General features: G+C 42.4%; 1 protein-coding gene across 1 annotated transcript; it reads left to right on the forward strand.

Annotated features, from left to right (window-relative positions):
* The first annotated feature begins 7,406 nt into the window (after nt 1–7,406).
* LOC149945903 (uncharacterized) lies at nt 7,407–12,845 on the forward strand. The gene has a single exon (XM_090170643.1). It carries the CDS (start codon nt 7,407–7,409, stop codon nt 12,843–12,845), a length of 5,439 nt encoding a protein of 1,812 aa, XP_090026769.1.
* Nucleotides 12,846–17,624: the final 4,779 nt, after the last annotated feature.

Raw genomic sequence — 17,624 nt, forward strand, 5'->3', positions numbered from 1 at the left:
AAAAAAATTTTGTTCGCGTATATTTTAGTTTTTTACTGTAAGTTGAATTTTAATGGTTAGGAGGGTTATAGAATTTTTGTTTGGTGGATTGGTCACCTCGGTTCCCCTTAATTATTTTCGATTTAGTTTCTTTGTTTTGGGCATTCTCTCCGTGTTTTTGGGTTTTTTGTATCTTTTTGGTTGCCATAGTTCATGAGTTATTTTCGGCTTATTCACACACGTGGTTGTTCCCCCCACCTAGGTATTTTTTATAGTTGCCAAGAGTGTTTCGAAATTTATTCGGTCACTCAGTTTAGTGATAGACAGACGCCATCTTTAGTTCGCCAGACTCCCTCCCCTTTGTTAGCCAACATGCCTAATTCAAATCTCGCTCCTGCCGACCCTAACGCCGCCATTGTTGCCCTTCAGGCACAGGTGGCTCAGCTTACTGCCCTCCTCGCGAATCAAACTAACGCTGCCGCAGCGGCTATACCTGCCGCGTGGGCTCCCCCCGTAACTCTACCGAGTTTTTCGGGTAGTTTCTCTGATAGTAACACGAAAGAATTCCTATTAAAAGCCCGCCAAATTCTCGCCTCGCGCAATTGTCCCGAGGATTATTTTGTTAAACACTGGGTACCGACTATGCTCACGGGTGCGGCTCTCGAGTGGTTTTGCGCTCAACCCGATTTCGCTTCTTTCTTAGATTTCTCGGTGGCCCTTAAGGCCGAATTTAGCACCCACACCAATGACGATAGACTTTTGGACAAACTAGATACCCAATTTCAGAAACCTGGCGAATCGGTTTCCAAATATGTTGAGGGTATGATCGGTATAATACGTAATTTATCTACCCCCATGCCTATTGAGTCTCAAATTAGTGCATTCGTCGAAATTTAAATTCTGACCTTCGGGTTGCTTTAGCTACGTAAAAATTTGATACCGTGCGCGACCTTGTAGCTACGGCTGATTTGGTCGAACAAGCGAAAATCTCCCGCACGGGGGAAGAAACCGGGAAAAAACCCCTTGACCCATCCGTTTATAAAAATATAGTTTGTCTCCGTTGTGGCGACCCGCGGCCACTATCAAAATCATTGTTTGGCTGTAGCAAACCCCCCTTCTCAAAATGGCGCGGATAGGTCCCACTATCGGGGAAATAATCGCACGTTTCACAATAGCAATGCCTACCAGCCCTCGAATGTTTTTCATGGGCCCAGGGATAATTCGCAGCGCCCCCCCGGCAGGGGTATTGTTTGCCATCAATGCGGAGAGGCCGGCCATATTCGCCCCCGGTGCCCTCAGTTGAGTTCCCCTGCCCAAGGCCACCGTACTCCGGCTGCCCCCCCTCAAGCGCGCGCTTTGGGAAACGGGGCCGCGGGAGGGCCACCCTCCCACAGAAACACAAACCCCTTCCTTCCAGCCAGGACTTAATACCCAACGTGTGTAGCGCCGGGTTCACAAAGGCTCATTTTCAAAATCATAATTCTACATTGCCAACTTTGGCTAAGTTAAAAATTTCTATTAATGGTTCTAAATCCTGTCTTGCCCTTGTGGACCCCGGTTCCACCTATACCCTAGTTAACGATAATTTTAGAAATATAATTGTAAATGATATCACTAATAAAAATAAACGTGTAAAATTGGGCATCAAGTTAGCGAATAAAACTCGTGTTACTTCTACTGGGAATGCCAGGATTAGTTTGCCAGGTAATGTTATTAATTGTTCAGTACACTTTGTAAAAAATTTAATTTTTCCCTGTATTTGGGACATGGATTTACTACAGTCTTTAGGAATGGTTTTAAACTGCTCCGATATGAGTTATACCTGGCGCGATTCCCCCTTACACAAGTTTCATTTTCTTACGTATACGAGTTTCGCCATTTGTTTGCGAAAACCCCGGCCTAACAAACGCGGCTACGCATTTTATCGACACGGGTGACGCGTGCCCAGTTTCCTGCGCCCCGTACCGCTACTCTCCCCATAAGCGCAAGTTAATTGATAATATTATAGACCAAATGCTAGAGGACGACTTGATTGAACCTAGTAATTCTCCGTGGTGTTCCCCTTGCGTCCTTGTGTCCAAAAAGGATGGTGGGTCCCGCCTTTGCGTAGACTACACGGCGTTAAACAAATTGACTAGGAAAGATTCCTACCCCCTCCCTAGAATCGATGATATTTTAGATTCGTTAAAAAGTCCCAAGTATATTACGACTCTTGACATGAAAAGCGGGTATTGGCAAATTTCGCTCGATGTTCAGAGTCGTGATAAAGCGGCTTTCGTAACCCATCGCGGATTATTTTGCCTAAAGTCCTGATGTTTGGGTTAACTACGGCCCCCGGCACCTTCCAGAGGATGGTTGACCAGCTATTAGCCCCATTGCGCCGAGACGGCGTGAGTGCCTATCTCGACGACCTGATAATTATTTCGTCATCTTTAGGCGAGCACGTGGCTACTCTGCGAAAGGTTTTCACTATACTTAGCGACGCCGGTTTAACTATAAAGGCCAGCAAAACCCACTTTTGTCAAACCGAAGCCCTTATATTAGGTCATGTCATTAATGAACACGGTGTAAATGTTGACCCCGCAAAAACTGCCGCGATTAGCGAGCGAGCCCCACCTAAAACGTTAAAACAATTACGTAGTTTCCTAGGTGCCGCTTCCTATTATCGGCGATTTATTAAAGATTTCGCAGTAATCGCCGACCCCCTTCATTCACTTTTAAACAAAGACGCGGCTTAACAATGGACCGCCGTGCACCAAACAGCTTTTGATACACTAAAAGGCGCTCTTACTTCCGCCCATATATTAGCGCAGCCCGATTACTCTAAGTCATTTGACGTTTACTCCGATGCCTCTAATTCCGGTATCGGCGCGGTTCTTAGTCAATCTATCGAGGGAAAGCCAGTAGTTATCCAGTACGCTAGTCGCGCGTTAGGTAAGGCTGAACGAAACTATTCAGTAACTGAGCGTGAATGCCTAGCAATTAAGTGGGCCATAGATAAATTCAGACCTTACATCAAGGGCGGTCAGGTAACAGTTTACAGCGACCACAGCGCTTTACAATGGCTGCGAACTGCTCGTGACCCTACAGGGAAGCTTGCACGTGGCGCCTCGCGATACACCCTTACGTTTCGGCCATTCGGCATGTTCCCGGAAAAAGCAACGGTATAGCGGACGACTTATCCCGTTTTCCGGATGGTGACGATTCGGATTCGCTGGACGAATCTGATTCTAATTGTCCGGAAGAGCCTATTTTAGCAACTGCCGCTTGCGTAGATTCCATAACACCTATTCCATTTGATGAAAATTTCTAATCTCCGCGCAGTTATCTGACCCAAAAATTAAAGCCTTTAACGATTATTTAGTTGATTCTTCCTCTCAGCTTGACCCCTCGCTACGCGACTTTGTTTTGAATAACGCTCCCCGCTGCTCTCTTATTGATGGCGTAGTTTACAGGAATATTCTTCCCCCCACCTCGGAAGATAGCTCGTTTCGCATTTGGGTTCCCGCTTCCCTCATTGACACAGTTTTACGTCTGAGTCATGACCTTCCTATTTCCGGTCATCTCGGAATTTTTAAAACCTTGCGCAGGGAGAGAATGACCAACACGGTAACTCACTACGTTCGCTCGTGCACTACGTGCCAAACCAATAAAAACCCCCAGGTGGCGCCAGCCGGCCATATGAAATCATCTTTGCCTTCCGATCCTTGGCAGGTAGTTTCGATAGATTTAAAAGGCCCCTTTGTACCAAGTAAACGCTGCTTTACCCAATTACTCGTCGTAGTTAGTAAAGTTATGACAGAGGCCTACAAACGAATGGGTGTTCATCAACGCTTCACCTCCCATTATTCCCCCCGTGGTAATCCCGTTGAGAGGTATAACCGTACTATCGGAACAATGATATCTTCATATATTACAGACAATCATCGCGACTGGGACTTAAAGTTACCCGAGAAAGCAATGGCGCTCAGGACCGCACCCAGTGAAACTACTCGGTTCTCCCCCGCTTACTTGAATTTCGGCCGTGAACTGCGCGCCCCTTACGATTTATCCAATGTATCGAACCCAGAACGAAATTTTTCAGAGGCTAATATTACTTCCCACGCCAATGGCATAACCGATCGTGTAACGTCCGCTATTAATCAAGCGAAGGATAATATTTTAATAGCCCAAAATAGGCAAGCGCAATATTATAATAACCGTCGAAGAAACTTTGAGTTTCAAGTAGGACAGGCTGTTTTAAGGAAGACCCATTTTCAGTCTTCCGCTGGGGATAGATTTATGGCAAAATTGGCTGATAAATGGGACGGACCCTTCCTAATAGGGCAGAAATTAAGTTCCCACATTTAAAAATTAGCCGACATAAATACTAAACGTTTGTTAAAGGGTACCTATACCTTAGAGCAACTGAAACTTTACATAGCTCGCGACTCTGAGAGTGTCCCTAACGAATTCCCCAGTGCTCAAATTAATTTAGGAGCACCCGAAGAATCGCCCTCTCGGTCTAGTTCCCCTATTTCTACGGATGGTGACCAACCTCCCATGTTAAGGCGGCTTAGGCCTCGCGATCCTGTTACGAAAAGAGCTATTAATTCTAAACGTACTTAATGTCGAGTAATTTTAAGTGTAATTTTTGTTGTTTTCTGATGGCCATTGTTTAACATTGTAAATAGTAATATCCGGATTTTGTACATAGACCTTTTTGCTACCTTGTCTAATCTTATTGTTCCTGTAGTGTTCTTGTTTTATAATTCCGCATAACATTGTATACCTTTAGTGCTATTTTGATATTGCATTTTTTTATTATTGTCATATTTTGGTCGAACAAGGTCGTTCGAAATTTGGTCGTGGGGTGTTTGTAACGTTTTGAATAGACCCCACAAATATAACTCTCTCTAGTCTTAACTTTATAAATGTCCCCTGTTGTGTTGGCTCTCTCTTCCCCTGGGTTTTACCCTAGTACGCTCTCTGGTACAACCGCGGTTCTCCCTGGCTCTCTGGTATTGCCCAATGTTTGAAAATAAACTTTCCATTCCATCGTGCGAGAACCGATGAAACCCCGTAGACCCTTTGATCAGAGTCAGTTGATAAAAAGGGGTGACACGTGTTTCTCAGGACAGACCGTTTTGAACGAGAGACGTCTTCGGACAGTGGGCCGGTTCCTTTGGGCTAATTCAGCCAACAACAAGTATTTTGCTTTCCCGTTCGCGTTCGCTCGCTACGGAGTTTTCAAGAAGACCGTGACTACGTTAAAATGTTTCGCGTCGTGCCTTGCGGACCCTCCAGTTCATCGGACATCACCGACATCCTCGACGGCATCGCCATTCACCAATTTCGTAAGAAATGTATTAACTTATAAACGTTTACCAGAGAGCCAAAACACCCCCCTTTTTTAGTTAACTTTAAGAGAGAGAGTTAAGTCTTAAATTGTTTGACCAGTATGCTTTTCATTGCCATTAAATTCATTTATATATATATAATCAAAGTGCTTTAATTTAATTTGTTAGTAATGTGACAATTTAAACCTAAATATAAATTAATCCCCTAGACATCGAACCAAGAATTAAATTAATTTTCCCTTATCATAAAAATTGTCACATCGCCAAGATTTCCGAAATAACCGGTCAATCCACAACCAGCGTCAGCGTTCAACTATCGAAGCCATGCCCTTATTGTGAGGACAAGCGACATAGCCCGGTTGAATGCAAGAAATATACAGTCAATGAGAGAGGATTCTGTTTCATTTGCCTGAAAGATAATCTCCAGATTTCTCTGGCAGAGGTTGATCGAGACGTGGTCCATTTCAATTGGGTGGACATACGAGATCCAAATGCCAAATTTAAGGCCTATAGGTATGCGAGAGTCCCATTCGGTTTGAAGAAGTACCAAGAGGAGTTTCCAGACGTGGTTGAGAAGATAGACCGTGGGATTTACGTTGATGACTTAATCACAAGTTGCGATAGCACTACCAAAGCACTCAATCTCACTGCCAAAGCTAAAGCTATCATGAATGAAGCCAGCATGAATTTGAGAAAGTGGCGTAGTAATTCCACGGAACTAAAGCGACTATGGGCTTTCAACGGTGGTGAAAACGGAAATCCAGCTCTAACGAAAGTTTTGGGTCTCATTTGGAATACCGACTCGGATACATTAATTTTATATCTCGATTCATTACTACAATTGCTAATTGCCAGAAAGGACACAAAACGCTGGGTTATCAAGGCCATGGCGCGGATAACTGATCCCCTAGGTCCCTTGTCACCGTTCACCGTGAGAGCAAAATTCCTGTTTCAGGAGATCTGGGAGGATTGTTTCGATGAAAGGGGTAAAAACTTACCCGCCTTTAGAGGTGGGCAAATACCATTTTTTGGGGATTGAATCGAATATCAAATATATTTTTTTCAAGGCACGTCAAATACCAAATCGAATATTTTTAGAGCAAAATTTTAAGCCAGTTAACTGATCAAATACAAAATAGTATTTCGAATACCAAATAATTCGACGTATTAGGTTTTGAAATAACCAAATAGTTGGCATATTTATCAAAAATAAAATAAAAAAGTAATTGGAATCACTGTTCATTTTATATAATTTATATTTTTATAATAAACTTTTTCAAAGAAAACTTTTACAAACAAAATTTAAAATACACAGTTTTAAAATTTAACTACCCCAGGTCCAACTTCCAAGTCAGCTAGCGACTTTTATTTAATAATAACTACTTACTACAATTAATATCAAAGGATAAAAAAAATAATAATCAGCTAGGCTAATACCGTTGGCACTGTTGATTATTGTGCGTAATATATATATATATATTGTAATTATTTTGATTGTTCACCTTTTCTATTTGTGCTTGTAAACTTAATACGTTCTTTGTGGTTTAAATTCGTTTTCTCTCTCACCTTGCTTCCTATTGAGACATCGAATAAAATGAAGGGAGTGGGGATTTTCCGAGAACGTTAATCCCTTTAGTTACGGTCCTAGCTTGGCCGCTTGTTTAGAAATGCCGTTTCTGTCCCCCTTTTGGGGTTTTTCCACGATGACGAGGCGCCACGGCAAGCCCTCGACCCGTATGAAAAGATGTGTTTTTTTTTTGGGAGTAAGGCAGAGTTTTTGTTGGACCGGACCCGAGTGGTCACTATTATTAGCAATTTGATGTAAATAAAAGTTAGTTTGTTTCATTCTTAAGCCAGTCGTTTTCATTTTTCCCGAACATTAAACGCGATTAAGATCCTCGAGTTTTTCAGTCGGCTCGAGTGTATCGAAGATTAGCTCTCCCAAACAAATTTATATCCCACCCCATCCGTCCAAAGTGGAGTATTCAGAATTCCACATTTTGGTGCTGAAACCCAGGATATAGGAACTATAGAACTTTCCGCGCGTTTAATAATCGGTAGCCGTGATACGAGATTCCGAAGTGAAACATGACCGATTCAAACGCAGCCGAATTAGTCAGGGTAAGGGCCATCCGAACCATTACCAGAAGTAATACGACTACCAATATAAAAACGTTGGAAACGCTGATTAAAGATGAAGACGCCGAAGATATAGCCGATCAGCTTTCTTTGCTCTTATTGAAAAGGAGCCAACTCCGAGAATTAAACCAACAAATCGACGGACTTTTACCCGACGACGAAGATGAAATCAAGAAAGAACACAAATCTAGGACGTACGAAGACAACGTTCATCTAGCCGAAAGAAGACTTCGGCAGCTAGGAGCCGCCAGCATGACGAGATCAACCGCAGTCGACCGGGAACATTCTCCAGCCGTGACCGAATCCACCGTTAGGACCGAATCAGTTCTCGTAGTGGAGTCAAAACTTCCCACGTTAGTGCTACACAAATTCAAAGGACAATACACCAAATGGCCGGGATTTTGGTCGCAATTTAAGTCGACTATCCACAACAGACAAGGTTTGAGGAATGTAGAAAAATTTAGATATTTGTTGTCCTATTTAGAGGGGGATGCCTTAGAATTATTAGAAGGGTTTGAAGATTCAGATGAGAATTACGATGTAGCTATTCAGTTATTAGAACAAAGATACGGTCAGACCCATTTGATAGTGAACCAACTTATGAATAAAATGCGCAAACTTGCCCGAGTGGAGGACTCTAAAGACATTGTTTCCTTAAGAAAACTGTATAACTCTATTGAGACCAATATAAGAAGTTTGCAAGCCTTAGGAGTCAATACTGACGCCAATAGTGTTTCATTGTGCCCAATTATCATCGCGTGTCTTCCCGATGACATTCGATTAAGATATAGTATGAATTGTAACAAGTATAAGGAGTTTGATTTAGACGAGTTGGTGCGATTTGTGAAAAGAGAGGTTGAAGGCCGAGAAACGTGCGCGATTTTAAAGGGCGATGAAATCAAACCGCGAAGTCTTACGTCACGTGACTCACGCGATAAAGGTAAACTCCAGCGGTACCAACCACGCGAAAATATACCATCCGTGACTGCCGCCGCGCTAAATACCAACGTCTCGACGCCCAGAATGTATTGCATTTTCTGCAAGTCCGATGCCCACGCAACCGCGAACTGTCGTAACTACAGTTTAGAAGAAAAAAGGAAGCTTATTAAAACCATGGAAAGATGTTTCATCTGCACACGTACGCAACACAAAGCTTCGGCGTGCACATCGAAATTCCGTAAATGCCAAATTTGTCAAGGTCGGCACAACGCCGCTCTCTGCGAGAAAAACACCGCCCACAAGTCCGATGCGCTCGCTAACGCCCCTCCTGGTGCGACTCCGTCGGTCATTACCGACAATAAAGGGGACAGCTCCGGTACAGGTGGTTCCGAATTCACCACCACGAAGTCCGTTGTCTCAGCAGTGGTTGGTTGCCGTAAGGAAGTCCTTCTCGGTACTGCGAGGGCGATTGCCAGAAACACCGAAGATCCCGGAAGAAAGGAACTAGTCCGCTGCATATTGGACAATTGCAGTCAAGCGTCCTTCATCAAAGAAGAGATATCTCGAAAGCTGAAATTACCGATAATTGGTCAACAATTTGTTTCTATAGAAAATTTCGGTAATGAAACACCAATCTCAGTCCGAAGAAACGTCGTCAGCCTAGCTATAGAGAATAAGACAGATCCTAGTAAGGCGCTACGGATCAAGGCGATAGAAGTTCCGTATTTATGCAAAACCGCAACCCTGGTTAATTGTAAGGAAGTCGAAGATTTCGCGAAGGAAAAGAGCTTAATCTTGGCTGATGAACCAACGGCAGACACGCCCACCGTCTCGAGCATTGGAATTTTAATAGGAGCCGATGTCTATTACGGCGTAGTCACTGACCGTCCCATTGAAAGAATAAATGGATCGTTAGTAGCCACTGAGACCATTTTAGGGTGGGCCGTGCAGGGTCCCATAGAGACGAGAGCCGTACCCGTTAACCACATCGGGGTTATTTGCATGAAGATAGGATTAGAAGACAACGTTGCTGAGATAAACGAAACGTTGCGGTCGTTCTGGGAATTAGAATCACTGGGGATTCAAGACCAACCGGAGAAGAAACTAAGTGGAGAAGCCGTCCTAGAACAATTCAGAAGAGAAACCACCTTTAAGGACGGAAAATATCATGTGAAATTTCCATGGGTCGTTCCGAAAAGTCAATTGTCGAGCAACCGGCAAATTGCAGAGAGCCGTATGAAGAACCTCATCAAAACCTTTAAGCGAGATCCAATTCTATACTTGGACTACAAGGAAATTATCGAAGACCAGCTCAGAAAGGGAATAGTAGAAGTAGTAAACGAAGAAGAACCCAAGGTCACCGATTGCTACTACATTCCGCATCAACCCGTCAAAAGAGAATCTAGCTCGACCACGAAACTACGAATAGTTCTAGACGCTTCGTCCCACGCTAAAGGCAAGCTGTCCCTAAACACGTGCCTAGCGAGCGGACCAAACCAAAACCCTAACATTCTTCATTTACTCATAAGATTCCGAAGGCACCGAGTAGCAATTATGGCCGACATAGAGAAAGCCTTCCTTCAGGTTGCTTTAGCGGAAGAAGAACGAGACTTCGTACGATTCCTTTGGGTAAGGGAAAACCAAGGTCAAATGGCCGAAGACCAATTTCAAGTCTTAAGAATGGCTAGAGTACCTTTCGGTGTTACTACGTCACCCTTCCTACTCTCCGCCACAATCCGCCTACACGCTGAAAAATTCGCCGACTTAGAACCGGCAGCCGTAAAGTGCATCAATGAAGATCTTTATGTCGATGATCTTTTGAGTGGAGGCCAAGACGACGAGAAGGCGCACGAGAAGCTAGTCAAGGTAACGGAGATTTTAAAGGGGGCAAATATGAATTTACGCAAGTGGAAGACAAATTCGCCGACGTTGAGAGAAAGATGGACAAGAGAGGGAGGTGACTTGGAAGAGAAAGGAATCCGTTTAGAAGGAGAAGCCAGTTCTGGAGGTGAGAAGATCTTAGGCTTGCTATGGATGCCAACCATGGACCGGTTTTCGTTCAATCTAATGAAGATAGCCAAATTCGTAAACGAATCGAAGGGAACGAAACGTCAACTATTGGGAGCCGTTGCTCAGATTTTCGACCCCTTAGGCATGCTTGCACCTTATACCATCAGAGCCAAGATGATGTTACAGTTACTATGGCAAGAAAGGGCAAACTGGGACGAAGATCTACCCCGAGAAATTTGCGACCAGTATAATCAGTGGAAGAAAGAAATGCCAGATATCAGAAATATCAATTTAGAAAGATGCTATTTTAGTGGAAGGGGAGACGTCATCCACAGCGAACTGCATGGATTTTGCGACGCGAGTCAAAAGGCGTTCGCCGCCGTAATTTACATTCGTTACGTAACCGTGACCGACGACATTTACACCTCGTTCGTAACGTCAAAGGCGAGAGTAGCGCCATTAAACAAGGAACTAAGTTTACCCCGCCTAGAGCTTATGGGATGCTACCTTGGAGCCCGCTTAATAAAAACGGTGAAGGAAGCGCTTGATGACGAAAACATACCCATCTATCTGTGGACAGATTCAACTATTGCGCTCCATTGGGTGAGAGGAAGCGAAAGGGAATGGGCACCATTCGTTCAGAACAGAGTTAACGATATTCAAGCCTTAGTCAGTCCGCGTAGTTGGGATCATTGCACCGGAGTTATCAACCCTGCCGATATCCCAACACGAGGGTTAAAAGCCAACGACCTCACCACCAACAAACTATGGTGGGAAGGAGCACCCTTTCTAAGGGAGCCGCAATATAAATGGCCCACTATGGACCTAAAATATCAACCACTAGACCAAGAAGAACTCGCGAAGGAAAGAAGAAAAACAGTGCTCGTAATCCGCTGCAAGAATAAAGATGAGAGAGGGTTACATAAAATCATAGACCTAAAGGGGCACAATTCAGCGAAGAAAATATTCCGAATTACGATACATGTCAAGCGATTTGTCAATCACAAGGTCAAGAGACAACCATTAAAAACTGGGCCTGTTACCGCCGAAGAGATTCAAGATGCCGAATTCTCCTGGATTAGATGCTCGCAAAAACTGGATTTCGGATCCGAAATCAAGGCGTTAGAGAAAGGGGAAACCATCGACAAAGATTCCTCTATCGCCACACTAAAGCCGTTTCTAAATGAAGATGGAATATTGGTCGTTGGAGGTCGCTTGGAAGAGTCAAACCTAAATGAGGATGAAAAACACCCAGCGATATTGAAGAAGGACTCGAGATTATCAGAGTTATTCATTATCAGGAGCCACGCCGAAGTATTTCACTCGGGAATACAGAGCACCTATACGCAATCTAGAGGTCGCTACTGGATTATCGCCGGAAGGCAACTGGCGAAAAGGGTCATAAGGGGCTGCGTGATATGCCGAAGACAACTTGCGAAAGCAGGCGCCGCTCCAATGGGGCCATTACCGAGAGAAAGGGTAGATCGAACTCGCGTCTTCCAGAACTTGGGAATTGACTTCTGCGGGCCGTTATATGTCAAGATAGCGGAACAATCAGAGAAATGTTATATACTGTTATGCACCTGTGCCGTTACACGGGCCGTTCACTTGGAACTGGTCCCATTTCTGACAACCCACGAATTCCTGCTAGCTCTACGGAGGTTCATCAGCCGTCGCGGGATACCTAATATAATTTTTTCCGACAACGCCAAGACCTTCCAACGCGGTGATGAAGATCTCAAAATTATTTGGGAAAATATAAATAGCCAAGAGGCACGCGAGTTTTACGGAGACCGAGGTATCCAGTGGAGGTTTATCACCGACCGCGCTAGCTGGGTTGGTGGTTGGTGGGAAAGGATGGTTAGGACCGTCAAAACACCGCTTCGCAAGGTCATGGGACGAACCTGTCTATCGTATCAAGAATTAGAGACCGTGGTTGCCGAAACGGAGGCGATTACGAACTCCCGCCCAATCACTTATGTTCACAGCGAAGTGAAAGATCCTATGCCATTAACGCCGGCTCATTTCTTAATCGGTGATCGGTTGACCGCCTTGCCACCTCAGCGTCCAAAAGAAGGCCAACTACCGAAATCTCAACAGGAATTTGAAAAGAGAATAAAATATCGCGAATTCTTAATGGACCGAATATGGGGTCGATTTAAAAACGAATATTTAAAGGAGCTACGATCCGCTTATCACGCGCCACTTATAAACTACGAATTGAGTATGAAAAAAGATGACGTAGTGCTAGTTCATGGAGAGAAAACGCCTAGGGGCTTGTGGAAACTCGGCAGAATAACACAATCCTTTGTGAACCGCGTAGATGGCCGAATCCGCTCTTGTATGGTTCGCATGCCAAACGGCTCCCTGATCAAACGCCCAATATCACTCCTATATCCGTTAGAGATTAATAATGAAAAAGAAATTACCGAAAATTAACTGTATACACGCAAATTATCCTTTTTGAAAAATAACACCTTGTATCATTTTTGGGGGGAGTGTTGATTATTGTGCGTAATATATATATATTGTAATTATTTTGATTGTTCACCTTTTCTATTTGTGCTTGTAAACTTAATACGTTCTTTGTGGTTTAAATTCGTTTTCTCTCTCACCTTGCTTCCTATTGAGACATCGAATAAAATGAAGGGAGTGGGGATTTTCCGAGAACGTTAATCCCTTTAGTTACGTCCTAGCTTGGCCGCTTGTTTAGAAATGCCGTTTCTGTCCCCCTTTTGGGGTTTTTCCACGATGACGAGGCGCCACGGCAAGCCCTCGACCCGTATGAAAAGATGTGTTTTTTTTTGGGAGTAAGGCAGAGTTTTTGTTGGACCGGACCCGAGTGGTCACTATTATTAGCAATTTGATGTAAATAAAAGTTAGTTTGTTTCATTCTTAAGCCAGTCGTTTTCATTTTTCCCGAACATTAAACGCGATTAAGATCCTCGAGTTTTTCAGTCGGCTCGAGTGTATCGAAGATTAGCTCTCCCAAACAAATTTATATCCCACCCCATCCGTCCAAAGTGGAGTATTCAGAATTCCACAGGCACCACCTTTGGCCTAAGTCATCAAGCGACTTTTGAAGCCATTAATTCAGGTGGCCGGGTTACAATGCGTAGGAGGGTGGTGACAAGCCCTGCATGCCACGCGTTCAAGCCAACAGCTCCCTACACTCACTATTACCGTTAACCTCCACAAGTTTTTATGGAAGGGGAAACCGAAGAACTCGGGGGAAAACCCCTTAAACCAGTGGGGAGAGAACTTGCAAACTCAACGCAGAAGGAGTTGTTCTAGGATCTCCTATATTATTCATGCTTTGCAAACACTTCATTAAAATCTCGAGTTTTTAAATATATTTAAAACACGGAGGAGCAGATCTTTTATTACAAATAAAAAACATATATTTAATGTAATTTATAATAACTTTAAACCAATAATTTAGTGAACTCAAAAGTTCATACCCAAAAAATCAAAAAACTTACTTACATCAACCTTTCTCCCACCCCTGTAGCACATGAATAGGGCTCGGGGTTTTCCTGATCATTTCGATCGAAGAAACCTGGTGGTACGTGTAGATTCAAGAGCTTTCCGATTGACGGAAATAAACTCATTGTTTCACTCCCGTTCATGGGACTTGACCAACTACATACATGTAGCTATATTTACGGTTTTATTTGGTCATTTTCCGTCACTTAAAATATCAAAAAGTAAGTCGTTTCGACGTAATGATACAGTACATTCTAAGTCGGGAAGACGTCGTTTCGGAGTCGGTTCTTAGGTCTTTTAATAGGCGGTAAAGAGTCGACGTTTTGTAGGTGGCCGACGGTCGGCCGACCCTTTTACCCCTAGGACATTTCGACCCTAAATCCAAAGGTTGGTCGGCCCGACTCGAATTTGCTACAGGGGCAGTTATTAGTTTTGTTTTGAACTTGGTTTACGATTTAGTTTTACTTTACTATTCTAGAAAATACCATAAAAAAGAACACGCGAATAATCTAGCCAAAAGGCGCTAGAATAAACAGCCTCTGCTTTTCACTAAGAAGTTTTAATACACACGGTATGAATAATGGACGTGCAAGTTACTCTTTAAATGGTCCTTGCCGCTGTGGCCTAAAGAGAGGTGCCAGAAATAAGCACTTGTTCGGAAATTTCACAGCGTGCAAATAAGAGACCGTTATTGGATCATTAAAGGACGTCAACTCACCAGTCGTGTCGTACACGATTGTCGCTTATGTCACCGATTTCTTGCGAAACCATCAGCCACTGTCATGGTTCCATTAACCGCCTCTCGAGCCACCCCCGCAGCAACGGTTTGAAGTAACTGAATTGGACTTAGCAGGACCATAATATAATCGTGCACTGTCACCCACGCGATACAACTCGAGCACATATCGTTTATGTCCACCTATAAATTTCTACTTGCTTTTCGACAGTTTGTAACACGTCGAGCTATAACCAAGAAAATATTTTTGGGCAACGCTAAATATTTCAAACGCGTTGATGCAGACCTGAAACAACTGTTTCAATACTTGAAATCACCAGAAAGCACTGACTATTTCGGTGAGCTGCGAATTTCTTGGCAGTATATCACGGATGATGCCAGCTGGCACGGTGGGTTTTGGGAGAGAGTGGTAAAGTCAGTTAAGAACGCCTTAAGGAAAACTCTCGGTCTGGCTCGCCTAACTCACGAAGAATTAGAAACGGTGTTAATCGAAGCTGAAGCAGCCATAAGTTCAGGGCCCATTTCATTCGTGTACCAGGATGCTGGGGAACCTATCCCTCTAACGCCCGCTCAATTTATTGTGGGAAAATGCCTTACCATGTTACCATCCGGAAGTTTCCCGGAAAATCTGCAAGAACTATGCACCCGAAGAGCTTTGGAAATCCGCTGGAAATACCTCCCACAGATAAATAAACAATTTTGGCAAAGATGGACTACAGACTATTTGCTTGAACTCAGGTCCGCGCATCATTTGGCTAAATGTACTGCAACCCGACCCCTTCAAACGGACGATATCGTAATTATCTCAGATTCCAATTTTAATAATTTTATTATAATTTTATTGCTTAGTAATCAATGTGAATATTCCAAGAAAATATGGGCGAAGTCATTGAATGACCTTAATTTAAGCCGTAACATAGACATAATTCTTTAGTAAGGGAAAAAACAAAATATTAATACAAAAATTATTTTTTCGTATACATTATAAAATATTTCCTTAGATATATATAGTTTGATTTTATTTAATTTTTTTTAGAAAAGCTTTAACAATTTTTTTAAAATGAGTGATGTTTGGCATATCAGCTATAGCCAGAGAGTTAAGATAATTAATGCCATCATAAAAAATAGATTTTAATTTGATCTGAGTACGACAAGGGGTAATATTTAAGATCGGCTGTACTCTAAGATTGTAATTAACTTCCGTATTTATATTGAACAGATTCGAAATTCCCCGATTGTGCTGGAAAACGGCTATCATCGATGAAGCCTACATAAGTCTCGATAACGAAACTCGTTCCTGCATGTAGAGATTTCCTAACGGTACACGTATACGCCGCCCTTTAAAAATGCTTTATTTATTAGAGACATCTCTCAATATTGCTTGAACAATCTTGTAGAAGGGGGGAGGTTGTTGAAACTTATATTGGACTATAATTAACCTTTTAAATTATCACTTACGTTTTTCAACCCGTATTAAACTCAACTTTAAAAACTTTATGCCATTGTCCAATAGACGATTCTTTCAGTAATTTAATCCAGTCATTCATGATCTTACCCACGCCGAAACTGAACCGTTTCCATTTCAAAGTGTTTCGTCTTATGCTTAAAAGAGTCCAAAGATGGAACCAGGCTCACTCAAAGACATGATTCATTCGTACGTGCAAGAAGACACCGCAAATACTGAACTTTCGTGCCCATTGGCCTATTGGAATGAATATCAGTCGAAGTACCCGGCTATTGCGGTACTTGCAAAAAGGCATTTGTGCATGCCCGCAACTTCAGCGAGTTGCGAACGAAGGCTTTCCAGATGTGGGTCACTAAAAAGGCCGAGACGATCGATACTCGGATTTTAATTAATTTATTAATGAGTACATGGCGCCACAAATTGAGAACAAAATAACCCAAATATAAATTGTTAAAAAGTCACAAATGCGCTATTGTATTATTTATATTACCATGATATTACTAACCGAAATAAAGAAGTATTTGAATTCAGTGAATTGAAATGTGGATAACGAACTAATTTTGGCAGCATAATAACATAAATTCATATTTCAACTTCGATAAGTATGATGATTAGCTAATGTACAACGCTAGAATGACGTCCTATTTCAGAAAGTCCAGTTTATCAACACCAACTATAGATGCCGGAATAAGAATAAAAAATGTCATACTTGTCGAAGATCTATAATGAACTTTTGGTCCTATATTTTATCTACTACTTATCAAAAACGTACTACACTGTATAATGTCGATCACAGAAAACGTTTTATATGCGACCATATATTTAACTTTCTACTTCCTACTCTGACAATTCTTTCCGTGAACAAAATTGAATTTATATTTTTGAATGTTGTTCATGAGGATATCATTTTTATTCTCGTTTTTAAGTTTAAAATATTTTCGATAACATTTTCTAACATAATTATTTTTAGTTTTTTTAACCCGATATCAAAAAGTTCTTCATGAAAGGAGAAAGTTTCGGTGGCCAGTTATAACAATATTAACTTTTAACTAAGAAACTAAACCCCCGTGACCAGAAATGACCAGCGAATGTTATCTTTTTAACCGACTCTTTTCATTCGAGCGACAGTTTTTTCTCGCCGAGATTTTTAACTACTCCATGTAAAGAAACATTTTTAGTATTTCTTGAACAGAGATCAATGAAATAACTATAACCAGGTTTTGAAGTGAAATAGATTACGATATAGGGATTCACTCTTAGATGTATTTTTCTTAAGATCTTTGTAATAACGATTCTTTCCGTGAACATTTTAAAATTGGGGTGATAATTCTTATGTTAACACTGTTGAACTGAAACCAATCTTGATCACAGACGGAATTGCACTCTAGTGTATAACTTAACTTATGCCGTGAAATGAACTACTTCTGTTATAGTGGTTCTTGCTCAAGGGAGGAATGAAAATGAACGAAAAGTTCACAAAATGCCCATCCCTGGTATTGCCATACAGGATAGGGTGTGGCCTATGCTATGT

Source organism: Leiobunum rupestre, chromosome 4, assembly GCF_980474605.1.
Source record: "Leiobunum rupestre chromosome 4, qqLeiRupe1.1.hap1, whole genome shotgun sequence".
Taxonomy (NCBI): domain Eukaryota; kingdom Metazoa; phylum Arthropoda; class Arachnida; order Opiliones; family Sclerosomatidae; genus Leiobunum; species Leiobunum rupestre.

Coding starts and splice junctions, on each gene's coding strand:
- LOC149945903 (XM_090170643.1), top strand. CDS start 7,407: ATGACCGATTCAAACGCAGCCGAATTAGTCAGGGTAAGGGCCATCCGA.